Source organism: Suillus plorans (genome assembly GCF_016647745.1).
Source record: "Suillus plorans strain S12 chromosome Unknown HD556scaffold_8, whole genome shotgun sequence".
Lineage (NCBI taxonomy): Eukaryota > Fungi > Basidiomycota > Agaricomycetes > Boletales > Suillaceae > Suillus > Suillus plorans.
This window is the reverse complement of record NW_024537392.1, coordinates 775,559-797,959: the sequence shown is the minus strand read 5'-3', so window position 1 is coordinate 797,959 and position 22,401 is coordinate 775,559. Positions and strand designations below refer to the sequence as shown.

The 22,401-nt window shown below is 48.6% G+C and overlaps 11 protein-coding genes across 11 annotated transcripts; 6 read left to right on the top strand and 5 right to left on the bottom strand.

Moving 5' to 3' along the window:
- The first annotated feature begins 325 nt into the window (after positions 1 to 325).
- HD556DRAFT_1341237 (uncharacterized protein) lies at positions 326 to 1,774 on the top strand. Its single transcript, XM_041302108.1, has 4 exons — positions 326 to 999; positions 1,053 to 1,466; positions 1,521 to 1,665; positions 1,730 to 1,774. Exons 1-2 carry the CDS (start codon positions 621 to 623, stop codon positions 1,433 to 1,435), a joined length of 762 nt encoding a protein of 253 aa, XP_041164736.1. The 5' UTR covers positions 326 to 620; the 3' UTR covers positions 1,436 to 1,466; positions 1,521 to 1,665; positions 1,730 to 1,774.
- Positions 1,658 to 2,806, top strand: HD556DRAFT_976000 (uncharacterized protein). The gene is made up of 4 exons (XM_041312176.1): positions 1,658 to 2,195; positions 2,280 to 2,298; positions 2,356 to 2,655; positions 2,706 to 2,806. Exons 1-3 carry the CDS (start codon positions 1,913 to 1,915, stop codon positions 2,558 to 2,560), a joined length of 507 nt encoding a protein of 168 aa, XP_041164735.1. The 5' UTR covers positions 1,658 to 1,912; the 3' UTR covers positions 2,561 to 2,655; positions 2,706 to 2,806.
- Positions 2,807 to 3,630, top strand: HD556DRAFT_975920 (uncharacterized protein). Its single transcript, XM_041312175.1, has 3 exons — positions 2,807 to 3,198; positions 3,251 to 3,390; positions 3,444 to 3,630. Exons 1-3 carry the CDS (start codon positions 3,002 to 3,004, stop codon positions 3,533 to 3,535), a joined length of 429 nt encoding a protein of 142 aa, XP_041164734.1. The 5' UTR covers positions 2,807 to 3,001; the 3' UTR covers positions 3,536 to 3,630.
- A 74-nt stretch (positions 3,631 to 3,704) lies between these two features.
- Positions 3,705 to 4,145, bottom strand: HD556DRAFT_1341229 (uncharacterized protein). The gene has a single exon (XM_041302107.1). It carries the CDS (start codon positions 3,983 to 3,985, stop codon positions 3,725 to 3,727), a length of 261 nt encoding a protein of 86 aa, XP_041164733.1. The 5' UTR covers positions 3,986 to 4,145; the 3' UTR covers positions 3,705 to 3,724.
- Positions 4,146 to 5,264: 1,119 nt separating this feature from the next.
- HD556DRAFT_1341214 (uncharacterized protein) lies at positions 5,265 to 6,952 on the top strand. Its single transcript, XM_041302106.1, has 6 exons — positions 5,265 to 5,624; positions 5,682 to 5,764; positions 5,825 to 5,965; positions 6,020 to 6,266; positions 6,317 to 6,385; positions 6,439 to 6,952. Exons 1-6 carry the CDS (start codon positions 5,432 to 5,434, stop codon positions 6,597 to 6,599), a joined length of 894 nt encoding a protein of 297 aa, XP_041164732.1. The 5' UTR covers positions 5,265 to 5,431; the 3' UTR covers positions 6,600 to 6,952.
- Positions 6,929 to 7,867, bottom strand: HD556DRAFT_1341211 (uncharacterized protein). The gene is made up of 5 exons (XM_041302105.1): positions 7,689 to 7,867; positions 7,544 to 7,635; positions 7,457 to 7,495; positions 7,262 to 7,406; positions 6,929 to 7,210 (listed from the first exon to the last, which is right to left on the bottom strand). Exons 1-5 carry the CDS (start codon positions 7,729 to 7,731, stop codon positions 7,029 to 7,031), a joined length of 501 nt encoding a protein of 166 aa, XP_041164731.1. The 5' UTR covers positions 7,732 to 7,867; the 3' UTR covers positions 6,929 to 7,028.
- A 4-nt stretch (positions 7,868 to 7,871) lies between these two features.
- On the top strand, positions 7,872 to 9,653 carry HD556DRAFT_1286703 (uncharacterized protein). Its single transcript, XM_041299343.1, has 4 exons — positions 7,872 to 8,182; positions 8,229 to 8,586; positions 8,636 to 8,728; positions 8,778 to 9,653. Exons 1-4 carry the CDS (start codon positions 7,965 to 7,967, stop codon positions 9,246 to 9,248), a joined length of 1,140 nt encoding a protein of 379 aa, XP_041164730.1. The 5' UTR covers positions 7,872 to 7,964; the 3' UTR covers positions 9,249 to 9,653.
- Positions 9,654 to 9,753: 100 nt separating this feature from the next.
- Positions 9,754 to 12,143, bottom strand: HD556DRAFT_975699 (cytochrome P450). The gene is made up of 13 exons (XM_041312174.1): positions 11,849 to 12,143; positions 11,693 to 11,789; positions 11,504 to 11,640; positions 11,321 to 11,449; positions 11,024 to 11,273; positions 10,849 to 10,974; positions 10,690 to 10,792; positions 10,549 to 10,638; positions 10,461 to 10,495; positions 10,364 to 10,410; positions 10,187 to 10,309; positions 10,108 to 10,137; positions 9,754 to 10,054 (listed from the first exon to the last, which is right to left on the bottom strand). Exons 1-13 carry the CDS (start codon positions 12,025 to 12,027, stop codon positions 9,850 to 9,852), a joined length of 1,551 nt encoding a protein of 516 aa, XP_041164729.1. The 5' UTR covers positions 12,028 to 12,143; the 3' UTR covers positions 9,754 to 9,849.
- A 1,395-nt stretch (positions 12,144 to 13,538) lies between these two features.
- Positions 13,539 to 18,157, top strand: HD556DRAFT_1524766 (uncharacterized protein; the record flags this gene model as incomplete). Its single annotated transcript, XM_041309238.1, has 11 exons — positions 13,539 to 13,860; positions 13,917 to 14,023; positions 14,748 to 14,960; positions 15,022 to 15,081; positions 15,143 to 16,462; positions 16,516 to 16,739; positions 16,797 to 17,046; positions 17,107 to 17,273; positions 17,323 to 17,428; positions 17,483 to 17,902; positions 17,951 to 18,157. The coding sequence occupies 11 exons, from the start codon at positions 13,539 to 13,541 to the stop codon at positions 18,155 to 18,157; spliced, it is 3,396 nt and encodes a 1,131-aa protein (XP_041164728.1).
- A 1,043-nt stretch (positions 18,158 to 19,200) lies between these two features.
- HD556DRAFT_1502921 (uncharacterized protein) lies at positions 19,201 to 21,220 on the bottom strand (the record flags this gene model as incomplete). The annotated part of the gene is made up of 7 exons (XM_041308981.1): positions 19,201 to 19,224; positions 19,343 to 19,728; positions 19,781 to 20,497; positions 20,552 to 20,809; positions 20,863 to 20,949; positions 21,004 to 21,035; positions 21,111 to 21,220. 7 exons carry the CDS (start codon positions 21,218 to 21,220, stop codon positions 19,201 to 19,203), a joined length of 1,614 nt encoding a protein of 537 aa, XP_041164727.1.
- A 33-nt stretch (positions 21,221 to 21,253) lies between these two features.
- On the bottom strand, positions 21,254 to 22,214 carry HD556DRAFT_1438983 (uncharacterized protein; the record flags this gene model as incomplete). The annotated part of the gene is made up of 3 exons (XM_041305909.1): positions 21,254 to 21,650; positions 21,705 to 21,935; positions 21,994 to 22,214. 3 exons carry the CDS (start codon positions 22,212 to 22,214, stop codon positions 21,254 to 21,256), a joined length of 849 nt encoding a protein of 282 aa, XP_041164726.1.
- Positions 22,215 to 22,401: the final 187 nt, after the last annotated feature.

Sequence of the window (22,401 nt, the reverse complement as noted above, 5' to 3'; positions counted from 1 at the left end):
CTTTGTAGGTGTGGTGACAAGGGTCACAGTGTGGCTACTTTCATCGGAATTACATTCACTTGAAGTTGTGAGATGTTTGGCTCGCGCCGTCGCTTACTAGTATACTTACTATGTTTAGCTAAAAGTTGTGAAATCGAATCACAAATAACCAGACACTGTTATTTGTTAGGCACGCTTGATATTAGGTTCGAGAACTAAATTTATAGCTACTCCTTGCAATTAGAGTGGTGAAGACGAGATACGAGTTTCGCGGAGGGGTGTTCGGCTTTAGCCGAGAGCCAAAAGACAGGGGCGGAAGTCTCAAACACTGAAATTCTGCGGTGTACGAGGTACTCGAGAAGCGAACTCACATTCACTCTAAACAGAGCGCTGCGCGGTGGTCTTGAGCAGAATTATATCTTACTATAGCCATCATAGTTACAATATCACGAAATCGCTGATTCACTGATTCACTGATATAAGGTAAGGTTCTATAACTTTGGATCATCGCTCATCCTGCAGTTCGGTGGCGTCATAGTAGATCACATTGACAATCAGTCAGCAATTGGTCAGGAGATATGATAATAATATGTAGCTTCCCCAGCCCTTGGAGACTTATATAAGTAGGATATAACTTACTCATGATACCAAGGAGGCTTAGATTCCGCTTTACATCCAGCACCAACGGACTCATCATGGCTTCTGACACCATCAGCACCCTCAACTACTTCCTCCCTCCATCTGACGGCTCTCGGCCCTATAATATAGTCTATGCAGACAGCACCACAGGAAAGCCGACCCGCAACTGGATCGACGACCCGCATAATATGCAAGTTGGGGACGTGCGTGGAAAGGAAGAACTTTACAAGCTCGACAATGCTGGATTTCAGTATGGGCGAGAAGCAGCGAAGCATACCAGTTTCTTGAATAATGATGAGATTGAGCGCGAATACTACCCCGAGAGCATCGACCTCATCAAGAAGGTTACGGGGGCATCCAAAATTGTCATCTTCGATCACAGTATGTTGACCACCAACTTGAGACGACGTCTGGATCCCTAATTCATGTCACAGCTATTCGTCGCCGTCGTCCAGGCGAGCTAGATAATCATAACCCACAGAAACGTCAACCAGTCTCCCGGGTTCATGTTGACCAAACACCTACGGCGTCCACTGGCCGTGTTCATAGGCATCTCCCGCCAACAGAAGCTCCTTCCCTCCTTCGCAGACGTTTCCAAATAATAAACCTTTGGCGTCCCATATCACATGCAGCTGTAGATTGGCCGCTTGCACTATGTGACTTCCGGAGTGTTGATTTCGAGAAAGATTTGGTGCCTGTCGCTCATGTATACGCTGACCGTGAGGGTGAGACATTTGGAGTCAAATACAACCCAAACCACCAGTGGAAATACATGAAGGCAATGACCCCAGAAGAGTATGTTCTTATCAAATGGTGAGTGAAATAACTCGGGGAAGATTGTTGTCATGCTAAAAGGGTTTTAGCTTTGACTCGATACAAGATGGAAGTGTCGCGATACTCACCCCTCACACTGGCTTCCAAGACCCGAACACTCCAGAGGGAACACCGCCTCGGGAATCCATCGAGCTGAGAGCTCTGGTATTCTATGATTAGAACATGTTTTGTCAAGTGGCGTTAAGAATCAACAAAGAAGTCGTAGCACTGGATCTAGATTATTGCGCAATTCAAGTGAGAAATGAGTTCACTTTCTCATGTTGGATATTGGAAGTACCTAGCTATCAACTTGGCGTGGTTTCACTGTAGAACACGTTTTGTTTGCCAGTGCATCCGATGTGACACACCCAGAACGTGTGACTAAGCTCAACTGACCGTCTGGTATTGGAGTATCTTCGCTCTCGAGGACACAAGGATGCAGAAAGGGCTCTTAATGAATCACTTGAAAGCGGGAGCGTAGATGAGTCTGCGAAAGACTGTATCTGCTGAAGACCTCATCAAGACTCTTGCTGTTTATGCACAAAAGCCATCGCGCCCGGGGGACAATGTATTGAAGGAAAATGCAAATGTTCTACAGGAACTGACGGCGATGGGAAATCCGCCGAGTATACAGACCTTGATTGCTAGCCTTGGGACTGTTGGCGCGGAAGATATTCTGTCTGTTGATCCAACGGACAAGGAAGAGGCATTCCGAGAGCTCTCGAAGCGTGGGTTGAAGGTTCACTTGACCGTCCATCTACAAGGTACTCCGAGAGCATCTATCTGCTATAGATGTAGGTTAATTCCTGTTTCCCATATTTTGCCATTTCCATCTGGATCTTGTGCAGCGAGGATTCAAGGAAGCTGGTATGTCTGGCAAACCTTGTACTGTATTCGTTCGACCGATATTTCTGCTTTTCTTAGCCCTGCGCTTCTACGCGACGTATTCGCCGTCTTTAGCCCCGATGCATCACGCTACTTTACATCATCTCTCGACTCTCCTGCTTCCCTTTTACATGTTCAAAATCATATGATGCACAGCGCTTCAAAAATGAAAATATATTATCAAAATGAGCCGGTCAGGTTTCAGCTTGTTGGTGGGATGGCTGACAGAAGGAGTTGGAGGTGAAGCCACTGGCGCAGGGGATGGCTTCTCTGGCGAGAAAGGAAAGAGAGGCCGAGCAGCAATTATGCGAGTGGTGAACAACCATCTTCGCTTTGATGGTAACTTTTTAAGCTATCAAACAATGTGTATGAGCTCAAACTTAGGCTAGTGACCTCCGCGAGCGCTACAGCAGTTTCGCCCAATGCATGGGAAGAATCGACTGGCCTGCTGTCGCAACTCATTCCGCAAACAAGCGCTTCTGCCACTCCTAATCCTCATGCTTTCAATGCCTCCTAAGGCGAACTAAAACTTGGCCCTGCCCCCATCTCTGAAGAGTTGCGCGCGGAGACTGAACGCGTCATCCGCGAACAATCTGTACTGGACCGCGATACCAATGCTCAATACGACTTGGAATTCCTGAGGCCTCCAGCTGTCCTGGGAGTTATCTCACCCACTGAATCAGACATGCTTCCTTATCCCCAGTCGTTCAAAACGGTTGATGTTCAAAGAGAGGTCGAGAAAGTACGAGATGCAAGGAAACGTATACGACTCGAGTCCTCTGCGCTAAGTTCTATTGACATGAACTCGGTGCAAGGAGGCGCTGCTCGTGCGCGTGGCTTGCCCAGCATTTGTGCGTACACGCTACATGACGTCGGAGAAGGGTAAGTATTTGAAACAGAATTAGCATATTTCCTAGCGAAATGATTTGAGCAGTGCGCCGTGTTGCACCTTCTCACCTGACTTGACTCTAATGGCGGCCGGCTTTTCTGAGAGTTACATTCGTTTATGGAGCCTGAAGAATGAAAAACTCAAGGGACTACGCAATGACTTTTCTCTGAGTTCAGTGAAGGATTGTGAGTCTCTCAAGTTGAATGAGTGACACCGATGATGTTTATTCGAACGCTAGCTGGGTCGTTGTCGAAAATACAGCAAAAAGAAGGACAACCCGAAAGCTCGTCTGCCACAGCGGTCCTGTGTATTCTTTATCCTTTGACTTAGGTGTATGATGGATACTATCGCTCCCCAATTCCCGCCAGTATTTAATACAAATGATCAATGTCTGCTGTGCTTTGGGTACTATACTAAGTTATGTAAACATGTATTTTATCTTTCTATTCATACGGCTTGCAACACTGAACTGTGAAACTACTCAAACGACTGCAATTCTTGCTCTGGTAGCGGCGTTGATCAAGCCTGATCTGACTTGACGGGGAGATGGATTTTAGTGCATGTTTGACACGATCTTGGAGCTAGAATTTTATACACGGTCTTCTCAAGTTGTAACGGCAGGTTTTCAGCTTCGGAAAAATGTATGGGTAGTATATATACATTGCAGACGAAGATGGCGGGGCATTTGGTATTGGTATCGTACATAGAGGACGGTTCGAAATGCATCAGAGGAAGTGGGTGAAGCACATCAATGACAATGAGAGTCCATAGAGATGACATATTGATACGACTCGTGAAGGATGAGAAGGTCTAATGATTACCGTTCGTATATTCAGGAGAAATACAGCCAATGAAGAGCCATAAGCGAGTCCAGAGTCCAACGTCTCTTATCGTTGCGTGAGGGCGTGACGCTGTTGTTGAAATTGTAGCTGCGGTAGCATCACCGGCAGCAGGCGTGGTAAACAACGAAGAGTCAGCTGTCTGTGGTTGCGAAGATGGTTGAGCGATGTTGGGCTTGGGAGGCTGTGGGCTTCCTGTAGTAGAGATCTTCGAGTGTGATGGTTTCGTTTTCGTTTTCTGTTTCTGTTTCTTTTTTGCAAATGCAACCTCCCCTGCTGAAGCATTTCTCTATGTGATATTAGATGAAGTTGCCAGTGAACATCCGAGAGAGAGAGAGAGAACATACATGTTTGCCCTTCGCATACGGAACTTCAACAGCAGGGCTGCGCCCTTGCAACTGAGTAGCTTCACCGCTTCGCCCACGCTGTTTCACAAGGTTTCGAGCCCAGTCGAGAGGGGAGGATGGTGACGTAGCATGAGCACTGGATGGGTTGCGGTTGCGGTGAAATAGACGGCTGAGAAGCGTCCTGCCTGGCGATGCTGAGGAGTGGGAGCGGCTTCGTGCAGAGGACTGAGGACATGCCAGAGGTCAGGAAAACAAAATGAAATTGATAGTGATGACATACATGGGAACGATCTGGTGGGACACCATCAGAGAAATCTTGGGGTATGCGATAAGCAGGCGGACACTGTTGCACTGGAGGTCGTGTAGCACTAGCCTAGAGCATATATAGTGAGAACAACAAGATCTTTTAATGAAGGTGTCACTTACATGGACTGCCAACTTTTTGGCCTGGCAGAGCGCGTTCAGTTGTGAAAATATACAATGAGGTATGAACTCACCTTTGGATCCGAAAGAAGGTCATCGAGGCCGGCCTCTGTAATAATCGCAGCAACATCTCATGTGTACGCGTTTCTGTCGCAGCAGCCAGTGGCTAGTAGTTTTCCATCCGCGGAAAATGAGTCCACAATTAGTAACTCTGACTACATACAGTGAGTTTTCTTTAGTCCACGTTTGGTCCACGTCATCGCGAATGTGCTCAATATTCTGCCTAGAAATAGGTGGCTCAAAGGCTCGCGAGTAGCAAGAAAGGTTCTTTCATGTTGTGCTTGGGCACCTTTGAAAAGAAAGGACCAGCTTGAAAGTCATTCAAGGGAGATCATGATTTACGACAGATACGGCAGGTGCGTAGTAATCCTTGGTCGTGCTCGTGGTTGACTATAGTTGGTTTTGTAACTTTTGTTAATGGGAGGAAGTCGTATTGCACCGATAATGAGTCACGTGAGCATGCAGTAATAGCCCTAAGCATCGATTTCGAGATCACGTGGCCCAGAGCCGGCCCAACCGCAAGAGTCACCTTCTTGTTCTCTAGACTCTTCGCCACCATGTCTCTCACAAAAGATGCCGACTCGTTCAAGCGCGCCCTCCATCGTCAAGATTACACTTCATGGCATTCGCAACCTGCACCACTCAACTCCTCTTCCTCTGCCAGTGCCTCTGTTTCTACACCTGCACCCGCGCCTATAACTGCAGAATCAACGTCCACGCCTAGCACGAAGAAGAAACGGCCAAAGACCAGTATGTTGTGCTGTTTGTATATAATGACTTCTTTCACTCTCTTTTGTCTTGTTACAGATATCGTATATTCACAGCCGGCGGATACGGGGACGGGGACGAATGTGAATACGCAACTTGTGTATGCTATTGATCATCTCAAGGTACGTGTTGCGTTTATTTTTCTTTTCTTGCTTATTGAGATTGTTTGTGGATATACGTAGTCGACGCATAATCCCATGCGTCTTCAAGATATTGCAATCGTAACGAATACGCCGCTCGAGACTGATGTAGTCTTACTCGAAAAATTCAAGTCGCATGATAAGATTATTTGGGATCCAAAGACTGATTTATATTCGTATCGTGTACGTCTATTTCGCTAGCTCTTCTCTTCTCAGCCACTCATTGACGCGACACAGCATGAATTCAGCTTTCGGAACAAAGTAGCGCTTCTGACAGAGATCCAGCGACAGACGAGGAAAGGCGGCGGGATACCTGTGCGTGCGCTCAAGGAGTCTTGGAAAGAGGCGCCGCAAGCTATTGAGGAGCTGGAGAAGGAGGGAGAGGTGCTTGTTACGAGGACTGTGAAAGATGGTCAGTTGCGGATGGTATTTTGGAATGAGATCAAGCCGGATGATGAGAGTGGGGGGAAACATGTTGAGAAAGGTGAGTCTCGTATTGTGGGATGCATCGTGCTGATTTTTTGTTTTGGACAGAATTCTTTGATTTGTGGCATTCGCTGAAGGTGCCCAATGATGTTGATTTATTGAAGGCGCTGCATGCTGGTACGTGCCTCCTATTTTGATATTTTTGTTGGTGTCTGACAGGTACGATACAGAGGGGCTTCAAGCTACTGCGGAAGAGACGCCGATCCCGAAAGCGCCATCGAATATGAAGAAGAAGGGAAAGCGTTCGGCACCGCGACAGAGACAAGCGAAGATTACGAATACGCATTTGAAGGGAGAAATCGACCTTTCGAAAGATTATGAGAGGAAATAATCCGAGTATATGCGTTTTTTATATTTCTGGACATCTTCCTCCTCTTTACCGTGCCATGGGCGGGTGGGCGTACCTCTCGTTCGAGGCAGTATCCAACATTGATTTATTGGATACAGTTTTGAGTTGTACTGCAGCTGCAGTTGTGCAGTTTCGAACCGAAATCGGTTGTTTCTTCCCAACAACTGTAGCTGCATCAGCCATACTTCTTCCTTCAGCCACACTCCGCAGCTAGCTCTCCTTTTGAAGAATCATTGAGGCAGTTGTGTTTCCATCCCAACACCTATTATCCTTTTGTAGAAGGCAGTGTTTTCGGTGACTGAATTCATCCGTTTGGTGAAACGACAGGCGTGATGTATTATTCCATCAAGTATACATAACATGTAACGAATGGCAGAGCAAGCTAACACTCAGGCTGACGTCTTGGTTCCTTCACAAGTTAGACAAGAGGAGGAGACTGCCTGTACCTAGGGCTGCAGTAATGGCAACGATCACGACAGTCGACGCTGTGCTCAGGGAAACTCCGAGAGGACCATCCCAATTGGAAGGGATGGACAAGGTAACGAGGGAGGAAGGGACTGTGAAACCTGCGGATGAGCACGCGGTGGCGTATGCTGATAGAAGGGGTCAATAAAGGGTACCGATAGAAAAAGTGAGAAAGGCACCAGTAAGAGCAGCGGTTGAACCAGCACGGGGATCAGCGCTAGTTGTGAACTTTGCGATCAAGTCGTCGAACATGCATTGCTCGCAGGAGGTGATGGCGGTGACTGTGTTGGATGCACAAAGACAAGAATCATTGGTTGTGCACATCTGAGGGTGATTAGATGCGGAAGGGATCTAATGGAAGAATGGGTACATACGGAGATTTGAGCGTTGGCGTTGGAGCATTGAGTCTGACACTTATAGAAGGGTGAGAAGGGTATATGAAGGATATGATCGTGTCTCACATCGGTCAAAAGGTATGTATCGGAGACGTTGAGGAATTGGGTCGCATCGATAGTTCCAACAGAACCACCAACATTAATAGACAATGAGAGGGCTACGATAATGTTATTCGATATATTGTTAATGGAGACAAGTGACGGGGCTCACCTTGACCAGCAAGCAACAGGAAAGAAATAAAAGTAAAATGCATGACTAGCAAGCTGGGAGTGAAGAACAAAGGTATCAAGCGCTGCGAGATGGCTTATAAGACTACCGGAGCCTAGCTATAACTAGTAGCACTGGTTCATTTGACAGACACAGCGTCACACAGGTGTCCGTGTCGAGGGGGCCCGCTAATACAACCGATCTTCGAGCCGCGTCCCACGTGATCACATTGTTGACGCGAATTGTCCAGACTTTCAACAGTACTTCCATCTAACTATCATGGCTCCAATCACATTCAGCGGTACAATTCCTTCAAAGAAGAAGGCCGATCTTCAAGCTATCGCAGTAGCTCTGAACATCAGTGATACTGGAACAAGAGAGGATCTACAAGGCAGAATTAAACGTCATCTCGAGCAACATCAATCAAAATATGAAGATGATCCTACCTTCTCTGGCCTATACGGCAAGAAGAAGAAGAGCGTACAACCTCCCATAGAGTCAGTCTCATCAATATTGTTACACCCCTCCTCATATTCTTCTCAGACGCTTTGTCCCCAGTTCACCAGATGAACAGGAAGAGAAACTCCACCAGAGTCCCCAAGTCACTCGCAGTCGTCGTATCGTCCCGCTTGACCCACGTGAGACAACCCCTGTCGACGATATGCGAAACGTGTCTATCATGCTCAAAAACCTTCCCATATCCCCTGACGCCGAGTCCACCCCTGCCTCGTCCGCTAAACCTTCTCCGCAACGCAAACCAGAAAGCGCCCGACCTGTCGCGTCCATTCAAAAAACGCGTCCAGTTTCTAAACCTCTCACTCCAGTGGCTCGTGAATCTCTCGCAAAGCTACAAGTCAGCGTGCAAAAACACACCCGAACCACCTTGTTGACGACGCGTGCCGTAAGTCTTACCTTGTTGTACAGAATCACCCACTAACCGCGTGTTTTAGGTCCTCTCGGACTCTACCAATATTTGGTTCCTTACTGTTCTCCTTGAGCTATTCTACATTCTCTACATGGTTATTCCATGGCAGACCTTCGAGGTTTGTTTCCTGTACTCTCCCTCACTTCGCGCGTCTAACCCCACCTTAGCTATCGCCAGGCTCGCCTAGTCAATTTTACATCGCGATCTCCTATCCCCCCGCTCGCACCTTCTTAACACCATCCTTCTGGACCGTCCTAATTCACTGGTCAATACCCGACGTCTTTATCCCACTCGTCTTCGGCCTCCTCGTCTCCTTCCACCCCGCTAATTCTACATCCTCCCGGACCCCACAAGTCATCGCACTCGATCCCCTCTCAGCTTCTATCGCTCGTCTGGCAGCCCATGTCGCTTACCCCTTCCGCGCCCTCGAGATGTCCCTCCAAGGCGTCGATGTTATCAGTCAGAAATGGCGCCTCTTGACAGCGTCTGTCGTGGTAGCATTTGCGTTCGCAGAAGCTATTTTTAATGCCCCCGGTGCATTTGCAGAGTCGAGGGTTCGTTTACGCGCAGCCACCCCTAGGCGTACTGCCCCATCTGAAGACACACCCGTCTCTATCACCGTCACCGGCGAATCATGAGTTTTGCGCGTTGTATACACTGTACATTTACTATGTTGTGACGACTCATTCATGATCGATTTATCCCTTTCCTTTGATTTTGATTTTGCTTTATCGAGTTGCTGTTTTGTTAGCGCCGAGACTATATTTATTCTTTACCTATTGGCATTCTACGACCTGGAGTATCACTATTACTACTGTCACTGTTTTCTCTGTCGCAGCATTGATGTGCGCGAGTTCTTTTATTTCGAGTTCAGTACTGTCCCTGACCCCGTCCAATATATCGATATCGATATTACTATGGCATGTATTATCTTGGATGTTTCCGTATACCTTCATTTTGGACCTTGGTAAATGATGATAACCAGATCATAGAGAACAGTTCTCTATGGTCCGGTTCTTGGTTCTCATCTAGGACCCTCCGAACTGGACCACGGCAGCACTAGGTATTAATGACTGGACCACCATGGTGGTCTGCCTTAACCATTCCTGCATTTTTGCCTGAACCAATGATTATCACAAAATGGACTCAAACACACATAGTATTTCATTATTCTAGCCAGTGATTCTATCATAGGGGAAGGCTCCCAGGGACAATCAACACTAGTTGTAAAAGTGACATTCATTTCGAACCAAGTGCATTCCCATCAGGATAATTGCACATCATGAGCCTGAGTTCCATTGCCGGAATCCTTGTCTTAAACTTGATAGTACAGGGATTGTCTGATTTCTCCCCGATCATCAGCCCCATGTTATCCAATGGCTTCGTAAGATCCAATGTAAGCTGGAAAGCCCAAAAAATAAGGAGTGAGTTGATGAATACCGATCTGGTTTGATCAAAGTGAGCTCGGAAGATTATGTGCATGGAAGGGTGGCTTACCTTTGCGCGACATGTTGACCGGGGCATACACTGAAAGGAAATGTCAATCAAAGAAGGAATGCTTAAAGATACTGCCTACCGCCGACCAAAGCCGTAGGGAAAGAATGTAAAATCATCTCGCAGGCGACCTTGCTCGTCAATCCAGCGCTGAGGCTTGAACGTGTCAGGCTCTGGGTAGGTATCTGGATCTCGAGAGATGGCCCTAAGGCAGCGACTGTTAGATCCTTGGTAAGTTTTCTTGGAGCAGGATGCTTACCAATGATTAGCAAATATCGTGGTCCCGGCTGGAATGCAATAGTTTTCCTGGGGGGCTAGATCATCATTTGCACCATAAGTTGTCCAAGATCACTTGCCCAGATTATGTCTTGAGTTGTTCGGTGAGCCAGCGCTGCGCCGTTCATGTTGTGAAATTTAGGCACAAGATCGAAATAGTATACATACCACCAGTAGGCAATGGTGGTCTCCATCTCAAAGACTCGGAGATGAATGCTTGCAGGCAAGGAAGGGATTGCTGGTCAGCGAAGGTCGGCGCTTTCATGCAAAAATATTGAATCATAGCGCTGCAATAGGGAATAAAGGTACCTCGGTGCCTTCCGATGACTGCATCGAGCTCAGCCTGAACTTGAGCTTGCTCCTCAGGGAAACATGCAGCCGCCATAAGTACTGTGCAGATCGCCGTAGAAGTCTTTCGCCGGATTTCAGCCGTGTACTATCTTCGGAGGCTGCAAAACAACACCTCACCGTCTCAGATCCAGCTGCAAAAAAGGAACCGCCGAGAAAGGCCATTTCTGTGTCTGACAAACTATAGAGATGGCGATTTTCCAGGATATATCTCATAAACGAAGGGTCGATGTCTACGTCGCTCTGCTGTGGAACGACTCAGACATGAAGTCAAGATTCAAAATAGAATGTATACCATTTGCTCCCTCACGCGATTTAGCTGACCAAGGTTGAGTTTCTTGGTCCTCTCAAACCCCTGTCTTAAGTCTCGCCCATACCAAGGAAGGTATTTGAGCCACGGAATCGAGTCCACTAGGTAAGCACCAGGACGCACGACCGCACTAATCGTCTTGACGAATTGTCGGATTTCAACGACTGAAGAATCAGTCGCGGATGTAGACGTAGTCTTCCCATAAGCAATCTTCATAATTGTCGTCGCAGCATAACTTGAAATTACCTGTGAGCGAGGTATAATATAACTGACGGTTCTTACGTTATCACATGCTTCTGGAAGTCGCCATGTGGATCATCGAGAATGCCGAGGACTGTATCCTTCGCGTGTGACATCTGCAGGGGCTGATATGCTGCAGCCGCTCTAGGTTGGAGATGTGTGTGAAGTGCTCTGCACCACATTGAAAAGTAAGGCAGACGAAAGAAAGTACCGCGGACTACCAACCTACGCATACGACGAAACCTGTCCCCCCAGTGTGCAAATCCGATGCCCATCCCGCCGCCAAACATTTCTCCAGCTGCAATCATGCGAGGACGGTCAGCTGTGATTTTACCCTGATTCTCCATGATATCCACGGCAGCCTGCGACAGGATGTTGAATCAAGATAATACAGCCCAGCATGTAGGAACTGACTTTGTAACGGCCGACGATAATGATCTTCTCAAGGTTTGACCGAATGGTGATCACAGGACCATACTCAGCAATCCATCCTGCTATCGTGAGGGATGAACTATCGAAGGCGAAAATAATTAGTATTTCAAAATCACAAAGTCGCATACGGAAATTCACTGGCGATGCGGCAGAAAGTGCCCCCCAAGTCTCCAAGTAGGAGGGGAAGGGGGGAGAGGAAGGTCGCTCTCTGGTTTACGACGGCGAGCCCAAGTGATTATTCCCACTATAACAAGACAAGCCCCAGCACTGACAAGCTGTGCGTTGTGAGACATGTGCAGGTCAAATAAGCGTAGCATGGTCTATAGCGTGAGCGTAAAGAAAGATAGGAATTACGGTGCATCCAAATTGTGAATGGCTTTTTAAGCGCCCCATATCAATGAATCGGTGACCCGTACTTGGGAATGAGAGATTCATCTAGATAATTGGGGTTCATTGCAATGCTGGCATGCGATGGTTCGTATGCTACCTAACAGCACCTGACCAGCACCTCTGACAGTCATGCCCCTTGAGTGAAAAAAACGCGCTGGCATGTATGGCCGGTTACTACCACCTTATTGCCTAACCCCGAGCAGAATGGTACTTAATTTGATGTACACAAAACGTGCCAGGAATAAGGAATGTGACCAGTCCATCTATGAGGAAAACCGCGTGCTCCGAAACGTTGAAGCGGTGAAATTGCCATGTTGATAGTGTCTGAATGAAGTAGAATAGAAATAACGAGACAAAGGGTCTTCCCGCAGCCACCAGCTGCAATCGCACTATCATGGCCATTTAGTAGTTGGAGAGTGGCCTCAAGTTGGAATTGTTGTTGCCATAAGAACATCGACGAGCGGCCTCGGAGCAGGTCCAACCTATCCTCAGGCTTGTCACTGAGAGTTTGATTATTCATTTTGAAGTCGTTCTCGTATGAGTAAACGCGTGAACGGATATAGTCTCTGCAATGATGCTTGTCCCACAGCGCGGATGATGGTGCTCGTATTCATCGAAGTTTGGTGCAGCCTTTGCATTTGCATCACGTGCTGCGCTCACTCCTAAACTAAATCTGGCACTTTGCCCCTCGCACGTTCTGATATGCCCCTAGCCTGCCAAGGGTACCCTGAATGCGATCTCCCGGCCATCTGACACCACAGCCAAGTCTGCCTCAGGCATAGTGCATAGTGAGTGGCGGCACCTCATGATCACTACATCAGGAAAAGCCCCGGACAATTTCCATCGGTTGCTATCTTTAGATAATCAGGTACATGTTGCAACACTATCACCAGTAGTTACCATGTCTTAACTTTATGTCACTACCACGTAGTGACCTTGCAACATTTTCGAATCACGCAACCATATTGTCTGACGATTGTGAGCCGCTTGTGTCATTTACAATCATCTTGCAATACAGACTTAGCTCTGAGCCGCTGCTGCTTAGTAATACTGCCAGCCAGCTGCTGGCAGCAGTAGTGATGTGCACGGCCCGGCTTCAAGCCGTGGGCTGGCCAAAGCCGGCCCTAGTTAGGCCGAGCCAGGCCGGGCCAAAGTCATGGCCTGACCACGGCCTAGGGCCTGGCCTGGGCAGTTGGAAAGCCGGAGCCGGCGGCTCGAGCCGTGGCTTTTACTCTTACAGCTATACTAGTCATCTGAGACAACGACGAGCTCCTCGGCGCTACTTCCTCCTTACCACGGACTCATCTGCATGTCAGCAGCTTCTGCGAATCCAACACACACTTATGAAGCGTCATCTATCTGCGGCACAATCTCAATGATTTATTGAGATAAATAGTATTAGTACGTCGCTATCCCTACTCACAAATCCCTAATTCTAATGGCAGGAACAATCCTCTCAGATAGTGATGACGAACCTCGACCAGTGCGTCCAGCGCGCAAAATCAAGCCCTCTGCTGCGCTCCTCGAGCATTCTGAGAAGGCGGCTCTCCCATCTCAAACCAAAGCCATCAATGCATTTCGTGCGGCAGAGGCCGCAAAGCATGGTTCCAACAATCCCCAGCCCACTAACTCACCCAGTCCACCTGCTCCTGAACCCACTGTCCCTGCGCCTACTAACAAACGATCATGCACCGAAGATGCTGAAGAAGGCTATGAACCGAGTGACGAGGAACGCGAAAATGCGCGGACAAACCCCAAATGTAAGTTTATCTATTCATGTAAGAGAGTGTGTACAAAGCTCACCTGAAACTGTCAGCCAAACGAGCCCGCCAGCATCAGCAAGCTACTGTCGAAGACCACGAAGATGTGGACGAGGATGGAATTCTCATAGATATTGCCGTACAGCTTTCTTTCTTGAAGGCCGTGAATGAGCCCAAGCCGGCCGCGGCTTTGGCCTGGCTTTGGCCCACGGCTCGGCCTGAATTTTTTCAAAGCCCAAGCCTCCCCAGGCCAGGCCTAAGCCGGGGCTTTCAGGCCAAGCCGGGCCCGCACATCACTAGGCAGCAGGCTGCCGGAGTCCGAACACAGGCTGAGTCCGAGTCAGTCACTGCTCTTCTGCTACTCATTTCAACTCACTGGCCGCACTGGGTTCAAAACCGTCAACTTTCAACGGCAAGTGACTTCAGCCCGACTTCAAGTTCAGTCATCACTTTTTTTTACTGTCCGAGTCCGACTCAGTCCGCCGAGTCATTGGACTCCATCTCACCCGCTGGCGGGCTACAGTACAGTTGGAGCCCACTGGCAAGCCCCGCTGCTGTGAAGTCATGCTTCCCAGTGTATGGCAGCTCCGAGTCGTTCAACTACCATGACTAGTAGTACAGTCAGCCTCCGAGTCCGAGTCGCGGCCGCTATCATTACTATAATCGCATTCTGCTTACTACTAGTTGCTGTCACGGAAACCACTGGGCCGAGTCCGAGTCTCAATTTGAATCTGTCCGAGCCCGAGTCACTGCCAGGGTCTCCCTCAATATCCACAGTGACTTCTGGCATCATGCCTCCTCAGCGCCGCCTACCAATTGAATATGACTGTGATGCATGTGGAGCTCACAACGTTGATGCTATTCGTTTGACAAGACATCGAAACCAGTGCAAAGCAGTGCGCACCAGAGCCCGCCGTGCCTACGAGAAGAGTCTAAAGCTTGACAAAAAGCGTCTGGCGGCAAAAGCGCGTGCAAAGGCGGAGAAATTAGCCTATGTCACTGCGGCATCACATCCAATGCCAAACGCCACTCAAACACTCACAAGCCGTACTGCCATTGGCAATAGCAGCCAGGCCTCAGCCTATTTGGGCGAAGGTTCTGTGAGTACCGTTTATTTGGAGTGTAGGGCTCGGCGTACTGATTTTATTTATTTCCTATCAGTCGAGGGACCCCCAGGCTTTAATTCATCCGGCTCCTGAGGTAGATTTGGGTGAAGGCTCTGTGAGTACCGTGCACTTGGAGTGTCGGTCTCGGCATACTGATTTTATTTATTTCCTATCAGTCGAAGAGCCCCTTAACTCATTCTGCCCTTGAGGCCCTACCAAGATTGACACCTCCACCACCTCCTGCCTCATCATCTTCACTCGAACATCATATGGACACCAGCACCTGTGTTCAGGAAGACATATGTGACTTCGACATGTACTATGCCTCGCACTCACCCCCTCCACAAAGCCCCTCCGAGTCAGTGGCTCAAAGTCCCCTGATCCCTCCGTCGCAAGTCAAACGGATACGAAAACCGGCTAGAGTCAGAGCCGCTGGATTTGACGACCCACTTCCTGAGGGTCCTGGCCCACTCGAGGCTGACGGTTCGGGCTGTGTTGAGCCCGAGGTCGTAGCTCCTCCCGAACCCATCGAAAACGTTGACCCTCAGACTCCTGCGTTTTGTCTCCGGCGTTTTCTCATCCGAATTCTGGAAATCGTGCGCACATTACCCAATGCCTTCGGCCTGACACGTCTGTATCGCGGTCGCCCCACTCGCATCCCTGACCTCGATAGTGATCTGAACGACCTCACCGCCACAAATTTACAAACTCTACCCGCTATCACTGATAAATCCATATCCGACATCATCTCACCATATCCCAACGAGAACGCATTCAATTTCGGCCGTTGGTATTGGAACACGACTCGTCAATCCAAATCTACTAGACAAGAATTACTGGACAATGTCATCTTGCGTCCAGGTTTCGATCCCGAAGATCTTCGCGGCGTCAACTTTGACAAAATCGACAAGCAACTCGCCCAGGATTTGAGTTCTCCTTTGGAAGGCAACGGTTGGCGAAATGATCCAATCACTGTCAATATACCGACATCTCAGAAGGCCACGAAAGCGTCCAAGAAGAAGGACCGGAATACTGAGCGAGCAGCGCGTGTTCACGACGAGGTTGATGAAGAGGCGGGTACTGTGGGGACACGTAAGTTTTGCATTGGCGATTTCCATCACCGGAGCTTAGTGCATATCTTGCGTACCGCTATTGAGAGCAACACTCCGCACGCTCAACAATACCACTGGCACCCATACGAGCAATTTCACCAGTCCCCTGATCCCAATACACCTCCGGTTCGCGTGTTTGATGAAGTTTACACGGGTGATGCGTTCTTAAAAGCAGATCGTGATTTGCAAAACTCTCCAGGGGAACCCGACTGTGATTTACCACGCGTCATTGCGGGGATCATGGTGTGGTCTGACGCGACTCATGTTGCACAGTTTGGGCAGGCACGGCTTTGGCCCATCTATATCTACTTGGCCAATCTATCCAAATATTCCCGTTGCAAACCAACTTCAACTGCTTCTCATCAAGCTGCGTATTTACCGAAGGTGGGCCGTTTCTCTCGTGTAGCATATATTCTCGTCTCAACTCTTCCTCGCAGCTTCCTGATACTGTGCAGGATTTTCTACGGTCATTTGACCATGGCGCATTAGACCCACTGTTAGCACATTTGCGTCGCGAGGTTTTCCATGAAGCCTGGCGACTTCTTCTCGATGACGAGTTTGTGCAGGCGTACGAGCATGGCATTGTTCTTGATTGTGCAGACGGCGTTCGTCGACGTGTCTACCCTCGCATATTCACTTACTCTGCTGATTACCCTGAGAAGTAAGACTTTACATCCCTTTCACAGGATTCTGATACTGATGTCATTTGTTCTCATAGAGTTTTGATCGCAACAATTCGTGACATGGGGGGCTGTCCATGTCCACGCTGTACGATACCCAAGGACATGATACCTGGACTTGGCACTCGAGAAGATTCTTATATTCGAACCCACCAAACTCGCCTCGATAACGACGAACGGAGGGACAATATCAAGCAGGCTTGTGGGTTCATCTACGACAAACATTATGTTGTCACCAGCAAACCGGTGGAGGAAATATTAAAACCGGAGTCGCAGGTTCCGACAGAGGTATGAGCCTTATCATTTTTTTTTCATTTGAAGCATTGATATCAACGCGAATTACTACAGAATGCCTTCTCATCTCGCTTGTCCCATTTTGGCTTCGACTTTTTTATGATGCTCGTGGTTGATTTAATGCACGAATTCGAGCTAGGCGTTTGGAAGGCCTTACTCACCCATCTGATCCGCATTCTACACACGCAAGGTCCTACAATTGTCGCTGAATTCAACGCTCGGTAAGTGACATCAGAACTTGAATTATGGAATGCTCAACAGTTGCAACAGGTTTCGGCTCATACAACCATTTGGCCAGTCGACCATCAGAAGGTTCCCTCACAATGTTTCCGAGTTGAAAAAGTTGGCTGCGCATAATTTTGAGGACATCCTGCAGGTTAGTATATGCTCTTGTTTCATCGGGATAGTGAAGATTGATGACCAAAATTAGTGCTCAATCCCATGTTTCGAAGGTTTGATACCCTCTCCGCACAATGAGTCAATCATGGACCTTCTATTCCTGACCTGCTACTGGCACTCGTTGGCGAAGTTGCGCATGCATACAGAAACATCACTCGAGGTCCTCGACACTGTCACGACTGCTTTCGGGCAAAAGATCCGGCACTTCGCTGAGGAAACGTGCCGTCAATTTAATACCGTTGAAACTGATTCAGAATACATGGCACGAAAGCGGGCTGAAGGAAGACGAGAAGCTCGTGGCGACAACCTTAGAAAGAAGGATGCTAACCTTGCCATGTCTGGCAAACGTACCCGGGGGTTTAACCTTATGACGTCGAAACTTCATGCTCTTGGTGATTATGTGGCTCAAATTCGAATGTTTGGCACCACTGATTCATTTACTTCACAAATTGTGAGTCAGGCACCGTCTTTCTAAGAGTGTCACTGACAAACCACACAGGGGGAGCTCCAGCATCGAGTTCTCAAGGCTTGGAATGATCGGACAAGCAAGAATAACCCAGTGCCGCAGATCATTGCAATGGATGTTCGAGAGAATGCGCATAGCCGGATGTCAGAAGACCTGAAACGCTTAGCCGCAATACAAGCTGACGCTGGTTCAATGGCTGACTCCGAATCATTACCATTCGCTGCTCCGGCCGCTGCCTGAGGAACATCACCATATCACGCAAGACCAACGAACATATGTGTGGTTAGGTGACTGGCTCAATGATAATCGGGGGGATCCAGCATTCAAGGTAATTACTTACTTCTGGTATTGGCTCGACACTAACAAACAATTAGAATTTCTTGCCGCAACTCAAGACACATCTTCTTGGGCGTCTCAAAGGAAATGTTTATGTTGGCGAGGAACCGACATTCACACCGCATGAGATCGACGAGATCGGGTTCCAATACAACCGTGTTTACAATCATGCCACCGCCAGTATCAACTACACAACATATGATGTTCGACTGTGATCAAGACACGATTCACATACACTCAAACAATTCACTCGACCGATCTGCAATCATGGTTGCTTCTCATGAGACCGCAGATGATGGCGTGTCTCCCCATCCATACTGGTATGCACGGGTGCTTGGCATCCATCATGTCATGGTCGAACATCCATCCATACGCAAAGCTACTCGAATGGAGTTTTTGCGCGTGAGGTGGTTTGGTCGTGATCCTGACTGGGCGAGTGGGCCAGGCGCTCTTCGCCTTGATCGCATTGGCTATGTCCCAGACTCAGATGATGAGGCATTCGGATTTCTTGAGCCTAGTCATGTCTTACGTGCGTGCCATCTCATTCCTGCTTTTGCACTAGGGAAAACGACGGATTTGCTTGGACCATCGAAGCATCGCGACTCAGACGAAGGGGATTGGGTCAATTACTATGTCATGAGATATGTCGACAGAGACATGATGATGCGCTATCTGGGGACCGGCATTGGACACATGCATCCTCCCGGGTTTCCGAACGAGACTCAGTCACTCCAAGTTGTTCCCGAAGATCGTTATATGCCTCCTGCAACAAGACCTGACAAGCGGACAATCGGTGATGTCTCCAAAGAAGACTCAGACTCGGACTCGGACTCAGACGTGTGGAGCGAAGATGGTTCAGAGAAAGACTTTGACGAAAATGTATATGAACTCTGATACATGGTGTTACAACATAGTCAAAATGGTATTTATTGATTCCATAGGCTTCTTTAGCCACGTTTCGAAAATGTTCTCTTGTGCGACGACATCAACACGAGCATAATATGAAGCAACAGGCGTCAGTAAAGCCTGTGCAAGTACCCAGTTGTCCAGGTGTGATCGCGACGGTCGTGTCCTAGATTCATGACGTACCATTAGCAAAAAGTGGCTCTTGAGCGCGCAGCATGTAGGCGCATCTGCTTTGAGCCACTGGTCGAGGCGGCCTCTGGGCTTACGGCGGAGTTTGCCATCCTTATACCGAAGACAGACCCAGACAAAAACCCAGATGAATGATTCAGCATCGTGCCGGTACACGTGCTCAACTGCGCCGTCGATGGCCGATACTGTGAGCAGCTTGATCGCCATGAAAGGTACCGTTCCTGTGCGCTCATTGCCTCTGGCACAATCATCTTGAATGGATGATAAATCATAGTCGTTGAGGACGCCTATCACACGACCGCATAAGAGCCGATAGTACATGAGATTGCTGGGGCTGATATCACGGTGATAGACACCACCTTCCCAGAGTATACGATGACCTAGAGTCACAGTTAATAGACAATAGCTAGAACAAAATCAACGAACACCTACAATTAATGATTTGCCACCATGCATCGCGAAACTCAGGCCCACTTAGGTCTGTGATCGGCTGAAGCTTCCTGAATACGATGATGTAAAAGACTCGGCTGCCCTGCGTATTGTGATCCATTCCTAATGCCTTTCTGATGCGGGCCGTGGATGTCTCATCAAACCTATGGAACCAGACCATGTCTGGGACATGGCCCTTCACCCACGAGTCACGTTCAGCGATCGCCTGCACTTTCGCGAGTATCTCAGGCTCGCTCAAGCGTGCCTCTTCTGGCCAAAAGAGTTTGGCGACCATTTCGGTCGTTGTGTTATGAGGAGGACCAGGCGGGTGTGTATCAGGAGGAGGATCAGCACCGGATGGAGTAGGGTCGACGGCAGATGGTTCATTGGGACGCTCACGTGCCCGAAGCAATTGCGAGAGTGCCTGGCTCTTCACTGGTAAGACGGTGGTTGCACGTCCACGCAGCCCAAAATGAGATGAATACGCATTGGAGACATCTAATGTGAGGTCAACCCGGCCAAGTGTCGGATCGTCGATATAGACAGGGCCAGAAAATCCAGGCTGAGGCTCGAATAGAGGGTGAAAGCCCCACTGCGTATATTGCATTCGCTGCATAGTGAGGAGCAAGACGAGAAAGCGGGGAAGATCCTGAAGGAAGTTGATGCCAGCAAATTGAATTGTATCTTCCCGATCAAAACGCCACATGTAGATCATGTCGTCTGGCAAGAGTCATTAATTGGATAATAAGTCTGAAAAGTAAAGCCCAGACTCACCAACCACTACGTAGGAGACGACGTAAGGCCGTGCGACATGAGCCGCAAACATCTCAGCGACATACAAACCATTCTGGACAATCGCGTCGAGCGCTTTCGCTTCGGACTTGACATCATCCTTCGTGGTAGTATCATCATTGTCCTTCTCATTGTCCTTCTTGGTACGCTTGTTGCTGGACCCGGCCTGGATGAAATGATCAGAACTTCGTTTCAATTCCCCCTTCCCTTGACTTCGAATTCGGTCGGACACACGTCTCGCTGCAGTGTGCATGTGAGCAAGGAAGCCAAAATGCACATACAAGGTGACTTACGCTCTTTTAACGTCCACTCGCCTTTGCCTTGACTTTTAATGCGCTCAGACGCACGTCTCGCTGCAGTACGCTCGGATGCACGTCTCGCTACATTATGCATGTCAGCGAGAAAGTCAGATGCAACAAACAAGGTGGACTTACGCTCATTCAACACGATCTCTTCTTCCCTTTGACTTTTGTTTCATTCAGACGCATGTCTCACTGCATTGAACATGTCAGTGAGGAAGAACGAAATACAACGAAGTGACCTACGCTCTGAACCAGCATCATGTCTTGGAGGGTGTTCGATAGGCGATTCGTCTTCTGACTCGGAGTCACTATCAGGCGGCGGCTGTCGTTTTGCGATTGGATACTCCATGTAATGTAGATTCTGAGGCGCAGGAATGACATTTTAAGCCGAAGGTGGAGGAGGACCGTGACCTGGACGACGTTTGGTGTATTTGAATTCTACTGTCGATAGAACGTTCTTCCATTGGAAGTTCCCATGGGGCTTGTTGCACGCCAGCTTAGTGTACATATCTTTCTTACAATAGCAATCTCCATCTTGCTGCACTTTCTGGGCGGTGTCCCAAGAGACAATGACCACGTCAGGCTTGCGGGAGGACTCGACGCCCTGGTGCATTTGGCGTATGGGCTTGTCGTTGTGATGAAACAGTATGTTATCGTGGTCTTCGGAATCCTTGGAACCCACTAGTCCAGGCACATTCAAAGCGCTCAGTTGAAGGAGCGCACAATTGGCAGCTCCAACAAATGGCTCGTATGAAGGAACTTCTCCAGGTGAATTAATACTTTAGAATTGTGGTGAAGCTCGTTTCGTAGCCACAGTTACTTGAGCAACTCACTATTCTGATAGGAGGTCCTTGATATCCTTGGCGGCGCGGGTCTCGTTGCAGAGGGGTAAGACGGCCTCGAGGCAAGTTTGAAGTAGGGCAGACTCCTCGCATTGACCGAGGGATGCCGAGTCAGAGGTACCAAGTTTGCAGTCACTAAGGATGTTCTGCAACATACAGTCAACATCGCACTTCTTGAAGTTCTGGATATCCCGCGCGATCCATGGGCGGACATCATCTACGCTGCATAGATAGCAAACAATTCAAAATTAGTATCTCTGGAACTTCAAAATATACGCACCCGACGCCTAGAGTAGCAATATGTTCGCTTATAACAGCTGACCCGAGTGCAATTGGGGTGGCCTTGAGTTGGGACAATTTATTGAGTGGGGGGGCGGGGGTCCTTAGCCCGTCCAGAGTGGCAAGAGGGGCTGAAGTGTGACTAACAGGCCTGGGATCTCTGGTGACAGTCGAGCCAGGCGTACACAATGTGGACACAAGCTCGGGGGACTGTATAATCATGGGGGGGGCGTCCCAGTGGCGCGATCAGTAGTACTGCCACCTGGCATGAATCGGATTCAATGATGGTGGTAAGTAAGTAAGAATGAATGTATGCCACGGACTTTCAATTGAGTAGTAAGGAGTTATATTTAGGTCGCTGAATGGTAAACCGATACAAACAAAAAAAATTACAATGTAACCTTAACTT

Excerpts from the sequence above, each read along its gene's own strand:
- HD556DRAFT_1341237 (XM_041302108.1), top strand. The coding sequence starts at position 621 with ATGATACCAAGGAGGCTTAGATTCCGCTTTACATCCAGCACCAACGGA. Across the intron at positions 1,000-1,052 it reads AATTGTCATCTTCGATCACA|CTATTCGTCGCCGTCGTCCA; the intron begins GTATGTTGACCA and ends TTCATGTCACAG.
- HD556DRAFT_1341211 (XM_041302105.1), bottom strand. The coding sequence starts at position 7,731 with ATGCATTTTACTTTTATTTCTTTCCTGTTGCTTGCTGGTCAAG. Across the intron at positions 7,636-7,688 it reads CCTGTTGCTTGCTGGTCAAG|CCCTCTCATTGTCTATTAAT; the intron begins GTGAGCCCCGTC and ends ACATTATCGTAG. Across the intron at positions 7,496-7,543 it reads ATACATACCTTTTGACCGAT|TGTCAGACTCAATGCTCCAA; the intron begins GTGAGACACGAT and ends CCCTTCTATAAG.
- HD556DRAFT_1341229 (XM_041302107.1), bottom strand. The coding sequence starts at position 3,985 with ATGTCATCTCTATGGACTCTCATTGTCATTGATGTGCTTCACCCACTT.
- HD556DRAFT_975920 (XM_041312175.1), top strand. The coding sequence starts at position 3,002 with ATGCTTCCTTATCCCCAGTCGTTCAAAACGGTTGATGTTCAAAGAGAG. Across the intron at positions 3,199-3,250 it reads CTACATGACGTCGGAGAAGG|TGCGCCGTGTTGCACCTTCT; the intron begins GTAAGTATTTGA and ends TGATTTGAGCAG. Across the intron at positions 3,391-3,443 it reads TCTGAGTTCAGTGAAGGATT|CTGGGTCGTTGTCGAAAATA; the intron begins GTGAGTCTCTCA and ends TTCGAACGCTAG.
- HD556DRAFT_975699 (XM_041312174.1), bottom strand. The coding sequence starts at position 12,027 with ATGCTACGCTTATTTGACCTGCACATGTCTCACAACGCACAGCTTGTC. Across the intron at positions 11,450-11,503 it reads AGGTTTCGTCGTATGCGTAG|AGCACTTCACACACATCTCC; the intron begins GTTGGTAGTCCG and ends AATGTGGTGCAG. Across the intron at positions 10,138-10,186 it reads CCCTACGGCTTTGGTCGGCG|TGTATGCCCCGGTCAACATG; the intron begins GTAGGCAGTATC and ends ATTTCCTTTCAG.
- HD556DRAFT_1286703 (XM_041299343.1), top strand. The coding sequence starts at position 7,965 with ATGGCTCCAATCACATTCAGCGGTACAATTCCTTCAAAGAAGAAGGCC. Across the intron at positions 8,587-8,635 it reads CCTTGTTGACGACGCGTGCC|GTCCTCTCGGACTCTACCAA; the intron begins GTAAGTCTTACC and ends CGCGTGTTTTAG. Across the intron at positions 8,729-8,777 it reads TTCCATGGCAGACCTTCGAG|CTATCGCCAGGCTCGCCTAG; the intron begins GTTTGTTTCCTG and ends ACCCCACCTTAG.
- HD556DRAFT_976000 (XM_041312176.1), top strand. The coding sequence starts at position 1,913 with ATGAGTCTGCGAAAGACTGTATCTGCTGAAGACCTCATCAAGACTCTT.
- HD556DRAFT_1341214 (XM_041302106.1), top strand. The coding sequence starts at position 5,432 with ATGTCTCTCACAAAAGATGCCGACTCGTTCAAGCGCGCCCTCCATCGT. Across the intron at positions 5,765-5,824 it reads ATGCTATTGATCATCTCAAG|TCGACGCATAATCCCATGCG; the intron begins GTACGTGTTGCG and ends GGATATACGTAG. Across the intron at positions 6,267-6,316 it reads GGGGAAACATGTTGAGAAAG|AATTCTTTGATTTGTGGCAT; the intron begins GTGAGTCTCGTA and ends TGTTTTGGACAG.